The sequence below is a fragment of the Sorex fumeus genome, unplaced genomic scaffold, assembly GCF_029834395.1.
Source record: "Sorex fumeus unplaced genomic scaffold, SorFum_2.1 ptg000044l, whole genome shotgun sequence".
NCBI classification, from domain to species: domain Eukaryota; kingdom Metazoa; phylum Chordata; class Mammalia; order Eulipotyphla; family Soricidae; genus Sorex; species Sorex fumeus.
In genome coordinates, this window is record NW_026606101.1 from 9,802,338 (window position 1) to 9,822,832 (window position 20,495).

At 56.3% G+C, this 20,495-nt stretch overlaps 1 protein-coding gene across 4 annotated transcripts in view; it reads right to left on the reverse strand.

Annotated features, from left to right (window-relative positions):
- The window catches only part of DLGAP4 (DLG associated protein 4), a 181,638-nt gene that overhangs the window by 65,745 nt on the left and 95,398 nt on the right, over nucleotides 1–20,495 (reverse strand). For all 4 annotated transcript variants that reach the window (XM_056121480.1, XM_056121479.1, XM_056121481.1 and 1 more), the window contains exon 2: nucleotides 3,436–4,506. In XM_056121480.1, the coding sequence (XP_055977455.1) occupies nucleotides 3,436–4,434 (999 nt within the window). In that variant the 5' untranslated portion in view covers nucleotides 4,435–4,506. The remainder of the gene's footprint in view (nucleotides 1–3,435; nucleotides 4,507–20,495) is intronic.

The following is a 20,495-nucleotide window of genomic DNA, read 5'->3' on the forward strand; positions in this document are numbered from 1 at the left end:
GCCCCCGCGCTAAGCCACCCAGTTCTCCGCACCTCCTTCCCGTGGCTTTCCTGCTCTCCGAGGCTGCAGGACCTCACAGCAGGCAGCAGCAGGCCCCGAGCGAGCAACGGAATCAGGGGCCCCGTGTGGGGCGGGGAGGACTCGAATATCGGCATGGAGTGGGGGTCCTCAGGGCCATCCACCTTCCTTTTTCCACAGGGAGGTGAAGAGGGGGACAGGCACTGAGGGCCTTTCCACTGGGCAGGCAGCCAAGGAGTGAGCTTGAAAAGGGGCTCCGGAGCCAGAGTGATAGGACAGTGGTTTTGGCCTTTGCCTTGCAATGCGGCTGAGCATTGCGGCTGATCCCAGTTCAGTCCCTGGCACCCCATATGGCCCCAGAGTCCAGGCGGGAGTGATGTCTGATACTGGTGTGATGGGGTTGAGATCTGAGGTCCGGTAAGCCATACACATGGAATTTGATCATGGCTGGTTGTAAAGTTGGGCGTTATGAATAACTTTGTAAATTACAGTACCTCAATAAAAAATATTAAAAAGAAAAGGGGTTCCATTTTCCCATCTGAGCCTCAGATTCTTCCCCCCACCCCCAAACACACACTTGAGTGCACTGATAAGGGCAAGTGAAATGACAGATGACAGCTGTGAGGGGAGCCCAGGGTCATCATGCCTGCAGTGGCAGAAATCACTCAAGGCTTCTTCCCTGTTTGGTGGCGACTTCCAGGGACCACATCCCTCTTGTTTACCTAATGCCGAGGGATCAATACAGAGCCGTGGGTCTTCTGGAGGAGGTGCATACTAGCTGGCCATCCACCCTCTGGACACTCCAGGGTAAGAAAACACTTCTACTCACCTTCCTCCCCCCATGCTCTGTGTGTGGCCACACCTCCACCCGTGCCCAGCTCACTGTGGGGTGGTCACCATACATCGAAGACACATGTCCACTAGGCCCTCACTCACCCATGGGCCTCCCGGTCCACATGCTCGGTGCACGTAGCAGATCCATGCCACCACTTGTGGCTCTGCCATGCCCGCAGAGAGACCTCCTCCTGTGTGGCGCATGCACTGTCCAGTGGCTGATTCCCAGTCCCAGATCCAGTGGCAGAGGGTCCCTGCTGGCCTTCCCACCCCTGCTGGGCAATCCCCTCTAGCTGGCTGCTTAATCAGTCCCAGTCACCTGTACATTCCACCTTCCTGGCCCTTGAGAAGGGAATGTTCCTGCTCAGAGCCTGCTGCTCCCCCCGACCCCCCTCTCCACCTGTCACCTCCTCTTTTCACTCAAGCAGGGAGCACCGCCCCAAGGCTACAGCCCCCACCCGACCCCCCTGCCCTTTTTTCCTGGTCTTTGGGATGATTTTCACATGCTCAGGCTAGAGCCCTTGGAGATGCAGCCAGGTAACACACATTCTCTCTGCTGATTCTACTAAAGACATGGCTTGAGAACCATGAGAGCTTCACTGATAAGAAATATACTTCCAGGATTTCTTTTTCCTTCTAATGAAAAGACATATAGCCTTTCCCAGGGTTTCAATGTCTTTGGAATTTTACAGAGAAGGACAAGAATCCTGAATTTTATAGAGAAGGAGTAGAATCCAGGCTTTGATGCTGGTTCAACATGTACCTTTTGGCAGGTGAGACCTGCCCTGTCCTTCCTCTCTCTGATGACGCGAGAGCCCGACACAAGGGCCTCTGCTGGTTAGGTTTTGGTTTCTGGCCACACCCGCATGCTCTGGTGTCTGTGAAGTGTGTGCTGCAGCCCTGTGAGTCACCATGCCAGCCTGCCCAAGCCCCAAGTCCTTCCATCCAGATGGGGACAGAAATCTCCCTGAGGCTTCTCCCCACTGCTTGGGAACTTGCTCCTGGCCCCGCCCACTTCACAGCCACAGCCCCTGTCCTTAAGGACCCCGCGACTGGAGTAGCAAAGCTACATCTGAGCCTCCTGATACTTTCTAGGAGGGAGTCCTGGGCGAGAAATAAGCACCTTGATAAGCATTTGCATTTGAAAGAGAAACTGGAAGGGGGCGGGCCCCCTCCTGCCCTGGCACTGAGCTCCGTCACTGGTCACTGTCGTATGGACACAATAGGTCATGGTTTTTTCCCACCTGGCACCCTAATCACTGGGACCAAGTCCTGTTCCTGGCAGCTCTGTTCACTGTGGTATCCATCTGCTCACCAACCCCCCCCCCCCTTTTCCCATTTTCTGGGCACTTCCTCTTTGCCACACCTTTGTCTGGCTTTGGGAACACACAGCTGCATCTTATGTGGTCTGTGTGCTCAAGACCTGCAGAGGTGGGTAGCAGGATGCCCTGCAGGTGGTCCTGTATGGGGGTTGGACGACACAGCTTCCGGATCAGTGTTGTAAAGAGTGGGGACTGGAGCCAGGGATGTGGCTCCGTGCTGGAGGATTTGCTCTCTCTGTCTGTACAGAGTGCTCAATCCCAGGCACTCCCCAAATCAAGCTTTTAAAATACCCTGAGTGAGACTAACACCCAAAGATAGTAGAGAAAACTGTTGCCTTTTCAGCAGATCTGAGTGTTGGGGTAAAATCTCAAATAATAATGGTGGGTCTGGTGTCAAGATACTGAATGTAATCAAAGTAGAGAAAGTAATGTGGAAATCATCTGCCCCACAGGTAGGGGGAGGGCGTGGGATGGGGGTATACTGGGTTTTTTGGGGGTGGAGAATGGGCACTGGTGAAGGTACGGTTGTTTCATTGTATGACCGAGATTTAAACCCGAAAGCTTTGTAACTGCTCTCATGGTGATTCAATAAATAAAATTATAAAAAATGAAAGAAAAAGTAAGGTGGAGTTCATGCCCAATTCAATTAGCTAATCAGTGGTTGAATAAATAGCAGTACTTAAAAAGAAAAAGGTAGTAGAGACAAGGAACAGGAGGACTGCTCCATGGCTTGGAAGCTGGCCTCACATGCTGGAGGAAAAGGCAGTTCAGATGGAGAAGGGGCATCCAAGTAAAGGACCTGCTCGGGATGGGAGATGTGTACTGAAAGTAGACTATAGACCAAACATGATGACCACTTAACACCTGCATTGCAGACCATAACACCTAAAGGAGAGAGCGAGTAAAAAGGGAATCCGCCTGATACAGAGGTGGAGGGGGGGTGGGGTGGGAGGGATACTGGGAACATTGGTGGTACAGAATGGGCACTGGTGGAGGGATGGGTATTCAATCATTGTATGACTGAAACGTAACCATAAACGTTTGTAAGTCTGTAACTGTATCTCATGGTGATTCATTACAAAAATAAAAAAAAATAATAAAATACCCTCAGCAATGAAGGGCCATGGTCAGAGCTGGACTCAGAAGGACCCAGCCAGAGTCTGCTGTGAGCATGACTCATGGAAGGAATTCCCACTTGTGCCTCCCAACCAGAATCCTCCCCTCACCCCTCAGCCCACGCCCAGCGCTGGCCGGGACCCACCTGCAGGTAATGGTAGGCAAGCCCCTGGTGGCAGGATTTGGACTTGAGCAGGCTCTTATCCAGGGTGGCTGAGGTCTTCTGACAGACCTCGTGGGCGTGGCTGAGGGTCAGCGTGGACCAGGAGCCCCGTTTGACATAGTTGGTGTCGGTGCCCACGCCCAGGCTGGGGCAGGTGGCGGGGGGTGCGGGCGGGGGCGGCGGGGCCGTCAGCTCCGAGGCGGTGGTCTTGGCGGCCTTGAGCATGTGCCCGCTGATGGTGTTGTAGGCGTGCATGAAGTAGCGAGGCTGGCTGCGCTCGGGCTGGCGGCCGAGCGTCATCAGCCCGGAGGTGGGCCCGGGACCGCGGAAGGCGCCCCCCTCACCGTCCAGGTTGTCATCTGAGCTCCACCAGCCCGAGATGTTGGAGCGGCTGCGCCTCTTGGGCTCGCCGGCCTTGGCCCGCTCCTTGCTCTTGGCCCGGCGGCCCTTGCTGTCCTCCAGGCCGCCTTTCTTGCTGCCGTTGCCCCCGACCTTGCCCGCCGTGCCCTCCAGCGAGGGCGCCTTGGTGAAGAAGAGCCGCTGGACCGAGTGGACCAGGTGGCGGATGCGGCCCGGGCTCTCGCCCCGGGCCTTGGCCTCCCCGCGGGGGAACTGGAGCGTGCTGAAGCCATCGCGATGGATGGGCAGCTGCTTCTCGAACTGGTCCAGGAGGTTGGCCGGCAGCCGGTTGATCTTGGTGGCCTGGGCGTGGCTGGGGAAGGGGCTCTCCTCTGGCACCTCGAAGTGGGAGTTGTAGTGGATGCGGGGGAAGGTGCTGCTGGGTGCGGGCAGCTGGTTGCTGAGCGGGAAGAGCCCATCCCCCGGCAGGGTGTTGGGGCCGGGGAATCGGGCCTCCCTGGCGAAGGCCTCGGTGGGCGACAGCAGGTAGGGGTTGCGGTCAGGCCCCGCGAACAAGGGCTCGTGAGGGGGGTCCAGGCTGTCGGAGAGGTGGCGGGGGCGGCTGTCACCGAGGCCTTTCATGATCCCGGCCCTCAGGGCAGGGGCCGTCCCCTACCGGGGCGCCCGGGTGGCCTGTCCCGGGCGGCGGCTCTCCTGGGGAGAGAAGACACAGGGGCGTCAGTGGGACAAAGGGGACAGAGGGGACGGGGTCCTGGAAGGACAGCCCGAGGGCCACAGGTGTCAGAGCTGGGAGGGTTTCTGACAATGCAGCTCACAATGTCAGCATCGACCACACCAAGAGCTCTGGCTCACGGGCGCACAGGCACAGCACAAGAGGGGCTGGGCTCAGCTCGCCCTCCCTGGGCCCGTTTCTGTCCCCTTACCAGACCTCTCATCGAGTCTGAATCCTTCGGTGGAATGGGGGGTGGGTAGCTGTCTCCCTCCCATGTCCCTCTATCCTGACTTCCTCGCCAGGAGACGTGCACACCTGCTCATGCCATGTTCCCCCGAACATCCACCCCTTAGTCTGGGCAGCAGCCCCGGCTGCAGTGTAGTCCCCCCTCCCCGGAGGGATCTGGGAGTGGTCCTGGAAGTAGGTCTGGCCCCCTTCCTTGAGCAAGGAACTCCATGGCCCCCAAGCCCCCCAGTCAGGGTGTAGTGAAGAGCGACGGAGGCTCTTCAAAGTGAGCGGGAGCTCGACCCCAGCCTTGTTCCAGGAACGGATGTGAGGCCGAGGGTAGCCGTTCCTGCCTTCCTGCCTAAGCAGTGGGCTGTGCTCCCCTGCAGGGGCGCTGGAACCAGGGCAGGGGAGCCTTAGGTGCAGCTGGGGAGCACGGAGCAGGCTCCTGTAGGGAATGGAGGGCCGGAAAAGGCTGGTGCTTCTGTGCTATAGAGCGGGGCCTGCCTGACCCAGGGCTATTCAACTCTTGCTCTCAGCAGAGGGAGCCTTCCGTGGACCCCTGCAAAACCCGACTCGGCCCCCCACAGCTGTCTTCTGAGGGTGCCTGTGGCTGTGTGTGGGGGGGGGCTTCAGAGGTCAGAGGACAGCAGGACCCTCCACCCATCACCACCCTTGCGGCCCTCCACCCCCATAACTCTGAGCAGAGCTCTCAGCTCTGGGAGGGTAGATGATGGGGCTGGCTGAAGCACAAACTCAGGAAAGCATGGACTCTAGGTGCCACCTCCATGCCTCAGTTTCCCCACTGGTAAAATGGGGAGGCTGGACTTGTTGGGACTTCTAGCTAGGAACATTCTGGAAACATCAATCTCCATCCTCCAGGCAGTCTTTCCTGGGTCTTCCCCTCTGCATCACGGAAGGTCGGTGAGATTGGAAGCCCCGGCCCCATGAGGCCAACACTCAGGCTGGTGTTTGTGTAAGGCGTGCAGGGTCCATGTGAAAGAGAAGTGGGGCCTGCAGAGCTGGGGACAGGGGCTGGGCCAGAAGCCCAGAACAATGATCCCCCAAGACGGGTCGCGTCTAAGGCCCCAGGACCTTATATGTCTGAGCTGGGCAAGGAGGAAGGCAGGAGGCTGAGGCAGGGGAGGAGCTCAGGCACTACCATCTCCCCTGGGGCCTCCTGAGGGAATGTGGCCCAAGGCCTGTTGCAGATCTTGGATCTGTAGTGATGCGTGTGTGTGTGTATGTGTGTGTGTGTGTGTGTGTGTATGTGTGTGTAATGTGGTAGTGTGAGTGTGGCGCTGTGTCTGTGTATGTGCGTGTTGTTGTGTGTGTGAGTGTGTTGTGCAGGGGCGTTGCTTACCAGAAGTGCTCAGTCAGCCACATGAGCCAGGGGTCCAAAGGGGGCTGGGCTGGGGGGCTCTGAACACAGTCTGCCTCCAGCCCACTGAGCCTTCTCCTTGGCCCCAAATTGGGGTGATTTTGAGCCTGTAAGTTTGGGGTTATTTGTCACAGCAGCAAACAGAGACTGATACAGCAGCCATGGGCGCAGGGGCGTGAGACTCCATCCCACCTCTCAGAATGCTCTCAAGGAAAAAGCCCCAGCCTAGAAACACTGGCCAACGCGGAACCTCCATCCAACAGAGCGGGAGACAGGCCCTCGGCTGGAATAGCTCCTCAGGATCACACGTGTGCAGGGGCTGCGCCCTTCTCCACTAAGCCTGACTGTCCTGGGCTGGCAGGCCCCACCCACTCCAGGGCCTGAGACTCATTTCCAGGGACCCTGACAACTGCCCAACAACAGCACCCAGAGCCCGCCTCTCCCAGATACTCCAGCGTGGACCCTCCCCATCTCTATGAACTACACTTTGCTTTTGGGCGCCCGGTACTCTCAGAGTCAGAGCACCCGAGGGATGGGGTGGGGTTCTGGGGTTATCAGTTCCCCAGGAAGCATGTCTGTGTCCGCTGGCAGCTTTCTGAGTCCTCCCCTTGGCCTGGATGTTATCTTCATCTCCATTATGCCCCATCTTCATGATAGCAGGATGTGGTGGCATCATGCCCATTTCACGAGTGGAGAAACTGAGGCCTGGAGCAGCAATATTAGCCAAGGTGGAATAGAACACCTAGCACTGTGGGTATCCTGGATATTCAAGAAGCATCCTTCTGCCTAGTCAGGAGCAGCTCCCTCTGGGGGAAAATTTCTCTCTATCGCTATCTCTCTGTCTCTCTCTTTGGTGTGTGTATGGGGCACACCAGGTGATACTTAGACATACTCCTGACTCTGCACTCTGGGATCACTCCTGGCAGGGCTTGGGGGGCACCGTATGGGGAGCCAGGGATTGAACCAGAGATGCTATGTGCAAAGTAAGTACCCTACCTGCTGTACTATCACTTCCACCCATTGAAGACAATTTTTGGCAAATTCAAAAAGCACCCCCATATTCTCTGGTGCCTCTACTTTCTGGGTTTCTTCACTTCCCCTCAGGACCAGAGTCACTCCTAGGCTGGGATGCTTAGAGCTGCAGTGCGATGTCCTTGATGTCCACTCGGGTGAGGCCAAGGAACACGGGCAGGGCTGACTCCCCGGGGCGTTGGAGCGGAGGGCTGGCCCTGCCCCAGAAGAGCACCACGCTGAGCTCTCGCTGCTCAGGGCACCTTCTCCAGCCCTCCCACTGAGAAGCGGGCTTCGGTTCCACTGTGTCTCTGACAGGGTAGTGACAAATGGGCCTGGGAAGGTGGGACAAGTGTTCAGTGGACTCTGGGGTGCTGGCACAGCCTCCTTTCCCAGAGGAAAAGCCCTGCTCCGGACCGGGGTCCTGGGAATAAAGGAGATCCAGCAGCGGCCGTAGCCCCCAGGGAGATACTGGATACTTTGTGACCAGAAGTGACCCAGCTGTTTTCCTTTCTGCTACTGGGCCCTCCTTGTTAAAACAGTCTTTTCCCTTTTCTTCCCGGGACCCTTCATGCCTGTTCTCCTGCATGCTCCAGATGCTGGGTGCACCCCAGGGATCTGTGGGGGCCCATAAAGTCCCTGGGTCAGAGAAATGCTTCAGCGTCACCCAGTGGAGGCTCCTCTCCTGCCAGAAACCTGGGTCTCCCCTTGAATTCTTCCCTCTCCCCTCCTTCGGTGTCCATTTAATTTCCCTTACAGGAGCCCCCAGTGTTCCTATGAAATGATTCCACTCTGAACTCAGCTACTTAGGGCTAGGTGGAACCTGGCCAATCAGAGCCCTGCGTTCCAAGCCTGACCAGTCAGAGCCCTGCGTTCCAAGCCTGGCCAATCAGAGCCCTGAGTCCTTGAGCACTGATTGGCTCAGAGATGGAGACAGGCTCCTTGCCAGCCAATGAGATGCGTTCCTGGGATTGTGCCTGGGTTCTTCAGAAGGGGGGCGCTCTCCTTCCCATGGGGCTTGTTGTGCTTGGCAGAGGGTCATCTTGGGAGTCCAGGACCAAACCCTTGCCTGACATCTCTGTTCTTTTCCACTACCACCATGTCCACCTTGGAGAGTGGGGAAGTTTAACTCTTTTATAACTGAGTTTCTTATATTCTGATAAACGTGTCATTGCATAGGCTATTTGTTTCCTACTGAGTATTTATTAGTGGATTTTATTTCCCCACAGGTGATCAGGCCCCTTTTCTTGGGGGTTAGGCACACCTGGAAGTGTCTGAGGGTTGACCAGCACTGCTGCTTACAAAGCAAGTGCTCCAGCCCGTTGAGCCATCTCCCTGGCCTCATTCCCGCATTTATAATTAATCTGGGGGATTTAGGGCCAACCCAGCAGTGCTCAGAAGGTACTCCAGGCAATGTTTGGAGGACCATGTGGTGTTGGGAAACAAACTCGTGTTAGATGCATGCAAAGCAAGCACCAGAAACCCTGTACTATTTTTCCAGCTCCGATCCTTGCCTTAGAAACTGAGATAAAAGTCATGTAACAGAATACTAATTATCCTTAACATAATACTAATTACCCTTAACAGTCCAGTGACATTTAGTGCTCCCAATGCTACATCCTTTCTATTTCCAATATCCTTGCAAAACATTTTTGTAAACTCCAAAGGAAACCCTCTCCCAAGTAAACAGTTACTCCCTGCGCCTACTTCCTCCACGCATATAGCCGTAATCAGTCCATTTTCTGTCTCTCTGTACCTACCCATATGTTTCCATGGGCTTTTTATTGTGGGAAATTATAGATGACATAAAGTATGCCCACTGACGACTTCTCGGTGTAAAGCTCAGTGGCATTAGGGACTAGAGTGATAGTACAGCAGGTAGGGCATTTGCCTTGCATGAGGCTGACCTGCGTTTGATTCCCAGCATCCCATATGGTCCCCTGAGCACCGCCAGGAGTAATTCCTGAGTGCAAAGCCAGGAGTAACCTGTGCATCACCGGGTATGACCCCAAAAGCAAAAGCAAAAGCAAAAGCAAAAGCAAAAGCAAAAAAAAAAAATCTCAGTAGCATTAAAAGCATTTGCAATGGGGGCCTGCAGATAGTACAATGGTTAGGGTGTGTGCCAAGCATGCGCCTGGCTGGATTTGATCCTGGCATCACATGGTGCAACCTTGGTGGCTCCTGAGCCACTGTGGGTGGCTTCCCTCAACCAAAAAGAAAAGAAAAGAAAGAAAATACATCAAATGTATCATTCATTGGGAGTATCAGACTGAAATCCTTCAAAAACACATGTGTACTCAAAGAAGAGTAAGAATGTTCCAATTCGACATTTTTTTTTCTTCCAATGGGTGGAATAAGGGATCTGGGGGCCAACAGCAGATGAGCCCTGGTCACTGCTTGAAGGCCTTCTTGGTCTGGTCTGAGGACACCTTCATTTTGAGAGGAAAGGCCAGGCTCTTTTCGAGAGCAGAGTTACCAATTGACAAGTTTCCTGCGTGGTACAGAGTTAAATTCCTCCACATCGTCATCAACACGAGTTCTTCTACCTCTGTAAGACACTCAAGCCCAGGTGGCGATGAGAGGAGTAAGGCAGTCGCCTTGCACTCACCCCGCTCCAGCTCCATCACTGGGTCCCCTGAGCACTGCCAGGGGTGTGACCCAAACTCCCCTCCCACCCCAAATACAAAACCCTTCTGCCCAGCCTTGCAGGTGTGACTGAGCACCTTCTGGTCCTGAGTCCCATTTGTCTGAGAACTGACAATGCTGAGCATCTAATTGGCCGTGCTTTGGCGCACACCTGTCTTGGGGGGAGCCCATCTATTTCAACCCTTTCTCTGACACTGAACTGGGTAGTGGCCATTTCTTTTTTTTTTTTTAATTTTGGGTCAGGTTGCAGAAGTTCCATATCTATCCTGGATGTCAGTCCCTTATCAGAGAACTAATGGATGTGTGCCTTCACTCTGCCTCGGTGGATTTGGGGTAGGTGTGCCTTCCAGCATTCCTTGGACCACTGCTGATTCGCCTTCCTTATTAGCATGGCTGGGCTCCTTTCTTCTCACACCCCCAGGACTATTAGAGCTACAAGAACATGAGTTCAGGGGGCTGGAGCAAGCATATAGTGGGAAGGGCATTTTGCCTTGCAGGTGGCTGACCTGGGTTTGATCCCTTACATCCCGCATGGTCCTCTGAGCATTGCCAAGAGCAATTCCTGAGCTCAGAGCCCTGAGCATTGCTAGTGTGACCCGCCTCTCTCCCCGCCAAAAGAGAACATATGTTCAGGTTCTCAAGACCTACTTACAAGGCGGGGGGTGGGGTGGGGCGGGGCTCAGTTCTTATCTGGGGGCAGAGGAAGGAGAAAGGATCTAGAGAGGGAGAGGGTGCGGGTGTTGTGGGGGGGCTTCCCAGATCTCCCCAATAGGATAGGACCTCAAGCCTCCACTAGACAAGAGCAGCCAAGTCACAGCTGGCTTCCTCCAGGCCCTACTCCCTCGTGGGGCAGTCAGCATCCAGTAGCTGGCTTCCAGGCTGCCACGGGGTGCCTTGGTCCCCATGTACAGCACCCTGAGCCACAGGGTTGGCCGAGGACTCTGGAAGGTGATATCTCCCGCTGCCCTGTCCTGCCTCTCACCCTCACAGGGCTCGGTCGCTCGGTCCCCTCTCTCCTCTCATCCAGCTGGGGTTCAAGGGAGCAAGATCTAGGCATTGAACTCAGACCGAGCTCTGTTGGTAGGGGGGTTGTTTGGCCACCTGGCTCCAGCCCCTCAGTCACCTAACACCCCAGGGTGACAGGAGCCTCACCTTGGGGAGGTCTTAATATAGGAAGGGCTCAGCCTGGCGGGGAAGCAGCTGCCTTTGTCTCGGAGCTATACTTAGGCCCATCCGGGTGTCCATAATTACCTCTCATTAATTCAAGCCTCATTGCCCTCGCGGAGGAGACGTGGGGGAACCAGCAGAGCCGCTACTCTCTGGGGCCTCTGTGTCTGCAAGCCCCCCAACCTGCTCAGAGTGGGGGGTCCTGCTTTCCCTGCCCTGCTCGTCCTGGAGCCCGAGCTGATGTGGAGCACGGGGGAGCTAATCAGACACGGCCGGGAACAGAACCCAGGAAGTAAGACGCAAAACCCAACGGGGTCGCTCCATTTCCTCAACCTAGAACCTTCCAAGGATCCCTCTTCCCTCCTCAGTTCTAATCCCTTTGTGTGACAGTCAAGACCCTCACTGGTGTCACCTCACAGCCTCTTCTTTTTTTTCCTTCTTTTTAGGTCACACCTGGCGATGCTCAGGGGCGACTCCTGGCTCATGCACTCAGGAATTACTCCTGGTGGTGCTCGGGGGACCATATGGGATGTTGGGAATTGAACCCGGGTTGGCCGTGTGCGAGACAAATGCCCTACCCACTGTGCTATCGCTCCCGGCCCCTCATAGCCTCTTCTGGACACTGCCAACCGCCTTTCCCTTCTTCCTGGCCAGCCCCTCCCCTTAGCGCCTCCCACTCTCCCGCTAGTCCCCTTCTCCTCCTTCCTAGTCACATATTCCAACGCGGGGTGACCAGAGAGGCCGGTTCTGTCTTAGGCATTAAGGAAGAGAGCGTGGAGGGAGGAAGGGGCTAGCCCTGCTCGGGGCTGAGTGACAGCAAGCGTGGGGCAGGAGAGAGCAAGCAAAGTGGATGCGGCTGGGCACGAAGTGGGTAAAATGTTGGAACATTCTGGGCATGTTCCTAGCAGTCCCTGGAGGGCACAACTGCTGCTTCAGTGGCAGGGGTGGGGAAGGATGGGCTCGGGGCCTCGGTGCTCTCTGGGGTGGGGGAAAGCAGGGAGAGGCAGGCGAGCTCTGCTGTGACTCTTTCTCTGGGCGCCCCTCTGCCCCTCCCCCACCCCAGCTCATGTTCACACCTGCTCCCTCTCTGGTGGTCTTCTCTTCCCCTGACCTCTAAGCTGGAGACCCACCCGGTGCTCTTGGCTTCTCTCCGCTCTCTCTCCTGCTGATCTCATCCAGACTCGTGGCTTTAAACACCACCTAGATCTGACAACTCCTAAATTTACATCTTCCGCCCAATCTCCTCTCAGACACCAGACTCAGATCTCCAACTGCCTCGCTGACATCTCGCCCTGGACGGCTGACAAATCCCACATCAAACGCCCGGGCGCCTGTCCGGCCCCGCCCACCCCGTTCCTCCTGTGCTCGGCCCGGATTTGGCCCCGGTTCGGGTCAGAACAGTGCCAGGCTCCTGCCGCTCAGGTCTGAGACGGGGCAGGGCAGGTGAAGGAACTCAGTAGGGGAGCGCTGGCTTTTATGTGGCTCTGACCCCCAGCACTGCAGAAAGAAAAATACAACCAAAAACATCCTGGAGAACCATCCTCGAGTCCTCTCCTCCCTGCGCCTCTTTCTCTGCCCATCCCGTTCAAGAGCAAATCCTTCCAGAGGCCGAGAGACACGCACAGAAGTTAAGGCACTTGCCTTGCATGGAGTTGATTCTTGATCCAATCCCCAGGACTTCAGATGGTACCCTAAGCACCACTAGGAGTGATCCCTGAGCACACAACAAGTCCTTAGCATCACTGCCCATCCCTCCCCCTCCAAAATTTTTTTTTTTGAAAAAATGCTAATTCTGGGCCTGAGCATTGCCAGAGGTCACTCCTGAGCACAGAGCCAAGAGTAAGTCCTGAGCACTTCTCGGTGGGGCCCAAAAACAAGCAAAAGAAGTCTTTTTTTTTTTTTGGCGTCACACCCAGTGATGCACAGGGGTTGCTCCTGGCCCTGCACTCAGGAATTACTTCTGGCGGTGCTCAAGGGACCATATGGGATGCTGGAAATCGAATCCGGGTCGGCCGTGTGCAAAAGGCAAACGCCCTACCCACTGTGCTATCGCTCCAGCCCCAAGCAAAAGAAGTCTTAAGAGTAAATTCCAGCCAGAGTGAAAAGGAGGCTGGGAGAAAGAGTAAGTCCTGCCAAAATGACTCTGCTTTCGTCCTCACCCAAGTCCTCCCGCCCCCATGCGACCACCTACCCAGGGCCACACCTCAGTGTTCCCACTGCAGCACACCCCTCCAACCCTTTGATGAAAGCGAGCCCGCTTCCATCTTCCTGTCCCCCAGCCTCAGCTCCTGCCCTAACTCTCCGCGCCTCCATCCTGTTCCTCCTATAAAAGTTTCCTGAGCTTCCATCATGAGGTTTGTCCTTCCTGGGCCTTCCGTGACCTCAGGCAGACCTTGTCTTGCCCAGGCCAGGGCAGGCCAGCTATAGAGAAACTTGGGGATGCAGAGAGCGAGGCTGCTGTGGGCTGGGCTAGTCTCGGCCCCCAGTCCTGTGCACCAGGTTCACTTACTCCCCTCTGCAGCCCCTCACACAGCGGGGCACCCCAATCCGCATCTGCACTCTGGTCCCCCGTCCTCCGTGTGTGGTGAGCTGTTGAGGGGGCTGCGGATGTGAGGCTGACTTCAGAGGGGGTGAGGAAGGCACTATAGCTCTGACCTCCCTTTCCTGGGTCACCTGGGGGGAGGGGTCTCCATCAGGCACCATGCAGGGGTGGGGGAGGCGCACTCAAGCAGGCCTCAGGGGAGGCCCCCAAGGGGAGCCACAGAGCCCCTCTGCCATGAGCCGCCTTGGCATTAGGCCCTGCAGCCCGGGCCAAGGACATCCCTTGGCATCCCCTGGATAGTCTTACCTGAGACACTGGGCCCCAACCACCCGCTACCCATGGGGGCTGCTTCCAGCTTCCTGACTCTCAGGAGTAAACGTGAGATGAGGCGTGGGCAGCTGCCGGCCACGGCCAAGGACTGGCGCAGGTTGCTTTTTGTTTTGCAAGTGCAGAAATAAGTAACAAATATTTCCCTATGGGAGAAGATAAAGCCTCTTGGGGGTGGGGAGGGGGGCTTGATTCATGGATCCAGGGTCCCAGGGCCAGCAGGGGCAGAGCTGCCCAGCACAGCCGCTGCCGCCCGTGGCCTTGCCCAGCAACTGAGGTCCCAGGACCGTCTGCCGTGACTACAGCAACCTTGTCCCAGTGGATTCAAGGTCCGAACTGTTCCCAGCCAACGGAGTCTGTGTCCATAGCAACTGTTTGAAAAGCCTCACATTCAATCGAGTGGTTGTTTGGTCAACAAGACACAAGCGTAGGCTCACGCACCTCTCTAGCTGTGGGAGGGGTGTGGGGGGCTGGGCCCTCGCGCCCCTACCTCCGCGCCTGGCAGCGTAGTGTCTACGCGTTCCGAATGCAGGGCTCGGGATGCAGCTCCTCTGAGGGAGGGTCCCAGGGAGGCGGAAGGTCTCTGGGACTAGGGGCCTTGCTGGGACTAGGGGCCATGCTGGGAGTAGGGGCCTTGCTGGGACTAGGGGCCTTGCTGGGTGAGGTTTGGCAGTTCCAGGGGCCCAGCTCAGTGCAATTTTGTCTACCAGCAAAAGAGCACAGGAGACTGACTCAGGCCCACTGGAGAAAGGGGCCATGAAGAACCAGTTGCCTGGAGAGACCAGAATGGGGGTATGGGGGGGTCACGCAGGGCAGGAGCACAGGCCTAGCATGTTGGAGGCCCCGAGTTCGATCCCCAGCACCACCACATGTCCCCTCTCTGCCTCCAGCACTGCTGGTGACATGCTTGTGGTCCTGGTCCTACCAGCTGCCCCTTCCTCACTCAGAGGGGCCTCTTGGGCTATCCTGGGGCCCCACGGGGACAGACTCTGCTCCAAGTCATCGTCTCAACCCTAATGCTTGTGGGGAAGGTGGTCGGGGGGCCTGGGGGGTCAGTCCTGATGATAGTCCATCAACTGACCAGCAGGGGATGAGCGAGAGGCCTTGCGGTGTGGGAGTGGGATGACCCTGACCACCTGACCAGCACTGGGTGTTACCCAGCTCGGCCCTGCGTGGGGCCTTGTCTGGTGTGTCAGCTCCTCATGCTGCTGCATCTCAATTCCTGTAGTCCACCCTGATCACTCACTTGACCCCCTTTTTTATTTTTTAATTTTTGCTTTTTTTTATATGGGTCACACCCAGCGATGCTCAGGGGTTACTCCTGGCTCTGCACTCAGGAATTACTCCTGGCAGTGCTCAGGGGACCATATGGGATGCCAGAGATCAAACCAAGGTCAGCCACGTACAAGGCAAACGTCCTCCCCAGTGTACTACCGCTCCAGCCTCTTGACCTTCTTTTTAGATTTACTTTCGTTATTTGGGGCCACAGTCAGCAATGTCCGGGGGTAACTTTTATCTCTGTGCTCAGGAATCATTCCTGGCAGTGTTCGGGGGACTCTAGGGGGTGCTGGGAATCAAACCCAGGTCAGATGCGTGAAAGGCAAGCTCCCTACCCGCTGCACTATCTCTGCCCCCTTGGTCCCTTCTTTTAAAAGTCCCACCAGGCCCTCTTCGGGATCTGTGGAGTGATGAACATGCAATTCTCTGTTCCTGGGGGGCCCCGAGGGGTAGATCACACCCCTACATGGGAAGCACAGTCAGCAGGGCCTGGTGGGTGAGTCAACAGCGTTTTAGAGCGGGGAGCAGCTGACAGGAGCCGGGGCTGCCTCCCACCCCTTCCTTGCCTCGTCTCCATGTCGGGGTCCTACCCCAGTTGGCCAGCTGTATCGGCTCCCCGAGCCTCCACACACTCTGGTCTCTGTCCTGCTTAACAGGAGCCTTCCTGGGCTTGCCAGCAGGGGGCAGTAAGTCCTCCTCTGGTTTCCCCTGGGATGGGGGCCAGATGGCCCAGTGACCCCCAGGAAGGCCCCCCACAGGAAGCCATACTTGTGAAGTGGGTATCTGAAAAGGGTGACATATGTCCCGGTGTGCCTGGGTTCTGTTTGTCGACCTGGAGGCCCTGATGGCCGTTTCCCTCTCTGGTGTCAGGCTTTTGGGGGCTGCCCTATAAGGTGTCCAGCGGTGGGTCTGAGAATATCTGCAGTTGCCAGTGGAGGACCTCAGGGTGCTGGGGAAAATGGGTGCAGGCAGCAAACAGGACTGGCCTTGCCCGGGACCACACTGCAAACTGGTGAATGCTGGGAACTTAAGTCAGGTGTCAGGACTCCTGGCTAGTGCTCTCTGGGAGGGGGTTGGAGTAGGGTTCCGAACCTACAAGAGCTTGGTGGAGCACTGGGCTGGGGAAACTTTTTTTTTCTTTTTTAATTTTTATGAGTGAAACACCATGAGGTACAGTTGTGAACTTACAAATTTTTGTGCTTGGGTTTCAATTATACAATGATCGAGTACCCATCCCTCCACCAGTGCTCACCACCACTGATCCCTGTATCCCTCCCACCCCCCCATCCCTCCCATCCCACCCTGCCTCTGTGGCAGGGCACTCCCTTTTGTTCTCTCTCTCCTTTTGGGTCCTGTGGTTTGCAAAAGAGGCACTGAGTGGCAATCATGTTCGGTCTATAGTCTACTTTCAGCATGTTTCTCCCATCCTGGGAGGATCCTCCCAACACCCTTTATTTGGTGCTCCTTTCTCTAGCGGAGCTGCCTTTTCCCCTGGAGTGTGCAGCTGGCCTCCAAGCCATGGAGTAAACCTCCTGGTACCTATCTCGGCTATTCTTGGGTGTTAGTCTCCTATTTTGTTACTTTATGTTCCCCAGATGAATGCAATCTTTCTATGTCTGGGGACACTTTCTGAGGGATGCTTACCCCTCTATGAACCTCAGATCAGCACTGGACATTTCCTGAAACACAAAGAGAATGAAGCGCACCTTCAAATGTCGTTTCTGGGGGTCGGAGAGAGAGTCACGGAGGTTAAGGTGTTGCTATGCAAGTGATCTTCCCTGGTTCCCTTCCCAACATAGCATATAGCCCCCCCAAGCCCTGCCAGAGGGAAGCTCTGAACCTCGCCAGTGTGGCCCCAAGCCCCCAAAATAAGAGTAAAACGAGACTATGAGTTCTGGGGCTGGAGAGAGACAGTAGGGAGTGAAGACTCTCCAAGGCCCAGCGTGGCTCCACTCCCCCGTGGTGGCTGCCATCTCCCTCCCAGTGGCTGTGATGTGAGAGTCGCATGTGGGCAGTGCAGATGCTGTCGGTCCCGAGCCCCACTGTGGTCGCTGCTCGTCACGCTCGCATGGACCCAGGGGTGCAGGAACGGGGCTGTCTGCCTTCTCACCGGGATGGTGGTTCTGCCGTGCCCTCCAAGCGGGCCAGGACCTGCCCGAGGTCCCGCGGCGGGGGAGGGGGTGCGGGGGGGCTCCGGCCTCCTGACTCTGCACTCTGCTCCCCGCTGTCAGCCTGCAGAGTCAGCAGCCCGCCGCCCCGGGCCGCGCTGGGCAGAGGTGCTGCCGCACAGGACGGGGCTTTTTGCTGACGCAGAAACGCCCCAAAGCTGCTCTGGGGTGGACAGTGGGGACAATGGGCCTCGCTGCAGAGCTGGGGCCTGGCCATCCCAGGGCAGCTCTGCGGGCAGGGTTGGGCAGGACCTGACGGAGGTTCTAGGAGCTCCCCCCACATCTGCTCTTAGGTCAAGGCAATGTTTGTTGGGTGTCAGGGGTCCGGAGACCCCTGTCCTGGCTCAGGCAGTCACCGCCCACACAGTGGCTTTCTCCCTGTGGGAATCGTGGGACCAATGGATGAGTTTGCAAATGCAAACCCTGGGTCCGTGCAAGCATGATGAGTGGTAACCACAGCCGGGTTCAGGACTGGCCGGATGAGTTTGCAAACGCAGTCCCTCAGGCATGGGGCCTGGCACTGCAGGCCGGCCGCCCGCCCTGGATCTCCCTGGGATTCTTCTCAGGGGCCCACAGGTCAAGCTCCTTCCTCGGCTCTTCAGTGGAAAACAGAAGGAGGAAGGGGCAACATCCCCAGCATCGGGCGCCCCCCCAAGCCTGGGGCTGAGGGAAGGATGGGGGGGCAGTTTAGCCCACGTGGTGGGTGGCAGAGGTGTGATGTCTAGAGTTGGCAAACGGATACACAGAGTAGCCTGGTGGTTGCCAGGGCATGGGAAGGGAGGGGCGTGAGTTGTGATTGTTTAACGGGGAGCCTTCTGTCTGGGGCGGTGAAGGAGTTTTAGAAATACGAGGTGAAGGCTGCAAAACACTGAATGCAAAACAATGTACTTAGTGCTGCAGAACTGTACACGGGTCATGGCTGAAATGGGGAGGAGAGGGAGGAGGAGGGTGAGGAGGAGGAGAAGGAGGTGGGGGAGGAGGAGGGAGAGGAAGAGGGAGGAGGGGGAGGTGGAGGAAGGTGAGGAGGAGGAGGGAGGTGGAGGAGAGGGAGGAAGAGGAGGGGGAGGGGGAGCAGGAGGAGAAAGGGAAGGAGGAAGAGGGCGAATACACACATACACACACACACACACTCACACACTCACACCCTTACTTTATGGGAGCTGTCTCAGAACCCTAACCCCCCTCCCGCCCCCCTGAGAAGTGCTCTCTACTGCAGATTCTATCAGACAGGTGAAGAATCGAGGTGCAGAGGGAGCACTTCCCCAGGGTCACGGGTGGCATGGGGGGGCGCGGATTTGCACCCCTGCGGCTGGTTCCAGAGCCTGGACATCCCCTCACCATCCTGAGCCACCTCAGCTCCCGCTGCTGCTCCCCTTCCCGGGAGGGGCCGTCAGGCGAGGCCCCAGAGGGACACATCACCAGGCTCTCCGGCCTCCCTGCTCCAGTCAGAGGGAGCCACCTGCCGTGACCTGCTTCCGGGCCCGCTGAGGGACTGTCCTGAAAGGTCATGCTGCCAAAAGGCAGAACAGAACGGTCAGAATGCAGCCATCGTCAGGACATTTAATTCAATTCCGACGGCATTTTATGGAGCCTGTGCTGTGACTCAGATGGTTCCCAGCCCTTAAAGAGCATGTGGCCAAGTGCAGGAGGCAGAAATACACATGGCAAATAGACAGCACATCAAATAAATTCCTGGAACTGTCAAAGCCGGCGTGTGCAGTCTAGTGAAAGATGGGATTAATACTCCCTGGGGGCACCTGGAGAGCTTCCTGGAGGTGGCATTTCAGGTCAAGCTCTGAGGATAAGCAGGATTTTGAACCAATAAAGGTGTAGGGAAGGAAGTACACTTCATTAAGGGGAAAACCACAGACCCACCAGTCAGGAGACAAATGCAGGGCTTGCAGGACACAGTAAGTTGTCCACAGGATGAGGGGTGAGCTTTGAGAGGAAGATGAATTATGGAACACCAACCCGGCAGTGCTCAGAGATTACTCCTGACTCTAATTACTCCTGGTGGTACTTGGGGACCATATAGGATGCCAGTGATTGAACCTAGGTCAGCTGCCTGCAAGGCAAGTGCCCAACCTGCTGTACAATCGCTCCAGCCTCTGGAAGTTGGACTATGGAGGACCTCAGTGCCTTGTGGTCTCTATGTTGAAAGTGTAGGCCACCCTCCATGAAAACAGGGTGCGACCCAGAAGGCCTCTGCCCCCAGTGACGACTTCCAGGAGCACCCCAGCCTCCTATAAGCACTATTTGCCTTTCAGCAGCTCTGACACAGTTTTCCTGGGCTCTGGGGTTGTCCCTGACCTGGGCGCACCCCTCAGTATTCCCTGCCCCGGCTTCTGGGTGTCCTCCCATTGGAGAGTCTTGGCTAGAATCTGCTCCAGCCCAAAGGCCCCAGCACATGTCGACTCTGCGGTGCTCTCCTACTGCGCTCCCTCTTCTCCCACGTTTTGTCTCTGGGTTATACTTGGAGATGATTAGGGACAACTGCTGGATCTGTGCTCAGGAGTGATGCCCAGAGGGGCTGTGGGGACCATACATTTGAACTGGAGTTGATGAGATGCAAGACCAGTGCCTTAACCCCTCCCTGTTCTAGTTTCCAGTCCTATCATCTCCCATGTTAACAAGCCCCAGTGGTGCTCAGGGTTCTTTTGTAATCCTATACTTCCAGAAGCCTGAAAACAGCCCAAACATCCCCCAGGAGATGTATAAATCCATTAGGAGCTGATGTGCTATGGAATATTATGCAGTTGTGAAAAGGGTATAAACTAGCTCTAAGTGCTTGAAGGGGAAAGCGCTGCAAAATACACTTAGTAAAAATCCCAGAACAGAGTCATGGGGTCTGTCTCGCTCTGAATTCTCTCAGAAGAGACTTTCCCCCTTCTCTTAGACAGGACTTAAGGGCAGCTGGTAGGCGACCTGGGGAAGCACAGTGAGATAGGGGGAAACAAGGAAAGGGCGTATCCCTGAGTCAAAGCTCCATGCAATAGGGTTGACCACATGCCTGTTTCCCCACCAACGGCCAAAGGGACGTGGTAGGTTTTTCTCTACTTTCCTCCATGTGAACTGAAGATGGTCACGGGGGGTGGGGAAGGGAGACATCGACTCCCCAGAACTTCTTCCTTTTCTGTCAGGCAGAAAACAAGCTCTGAGGGGGAGGGGGAGCTGCAGGGGCTTCTAGAAGGAAGCATTCGGCATGAACCAGAGGGTCTGAAGGAT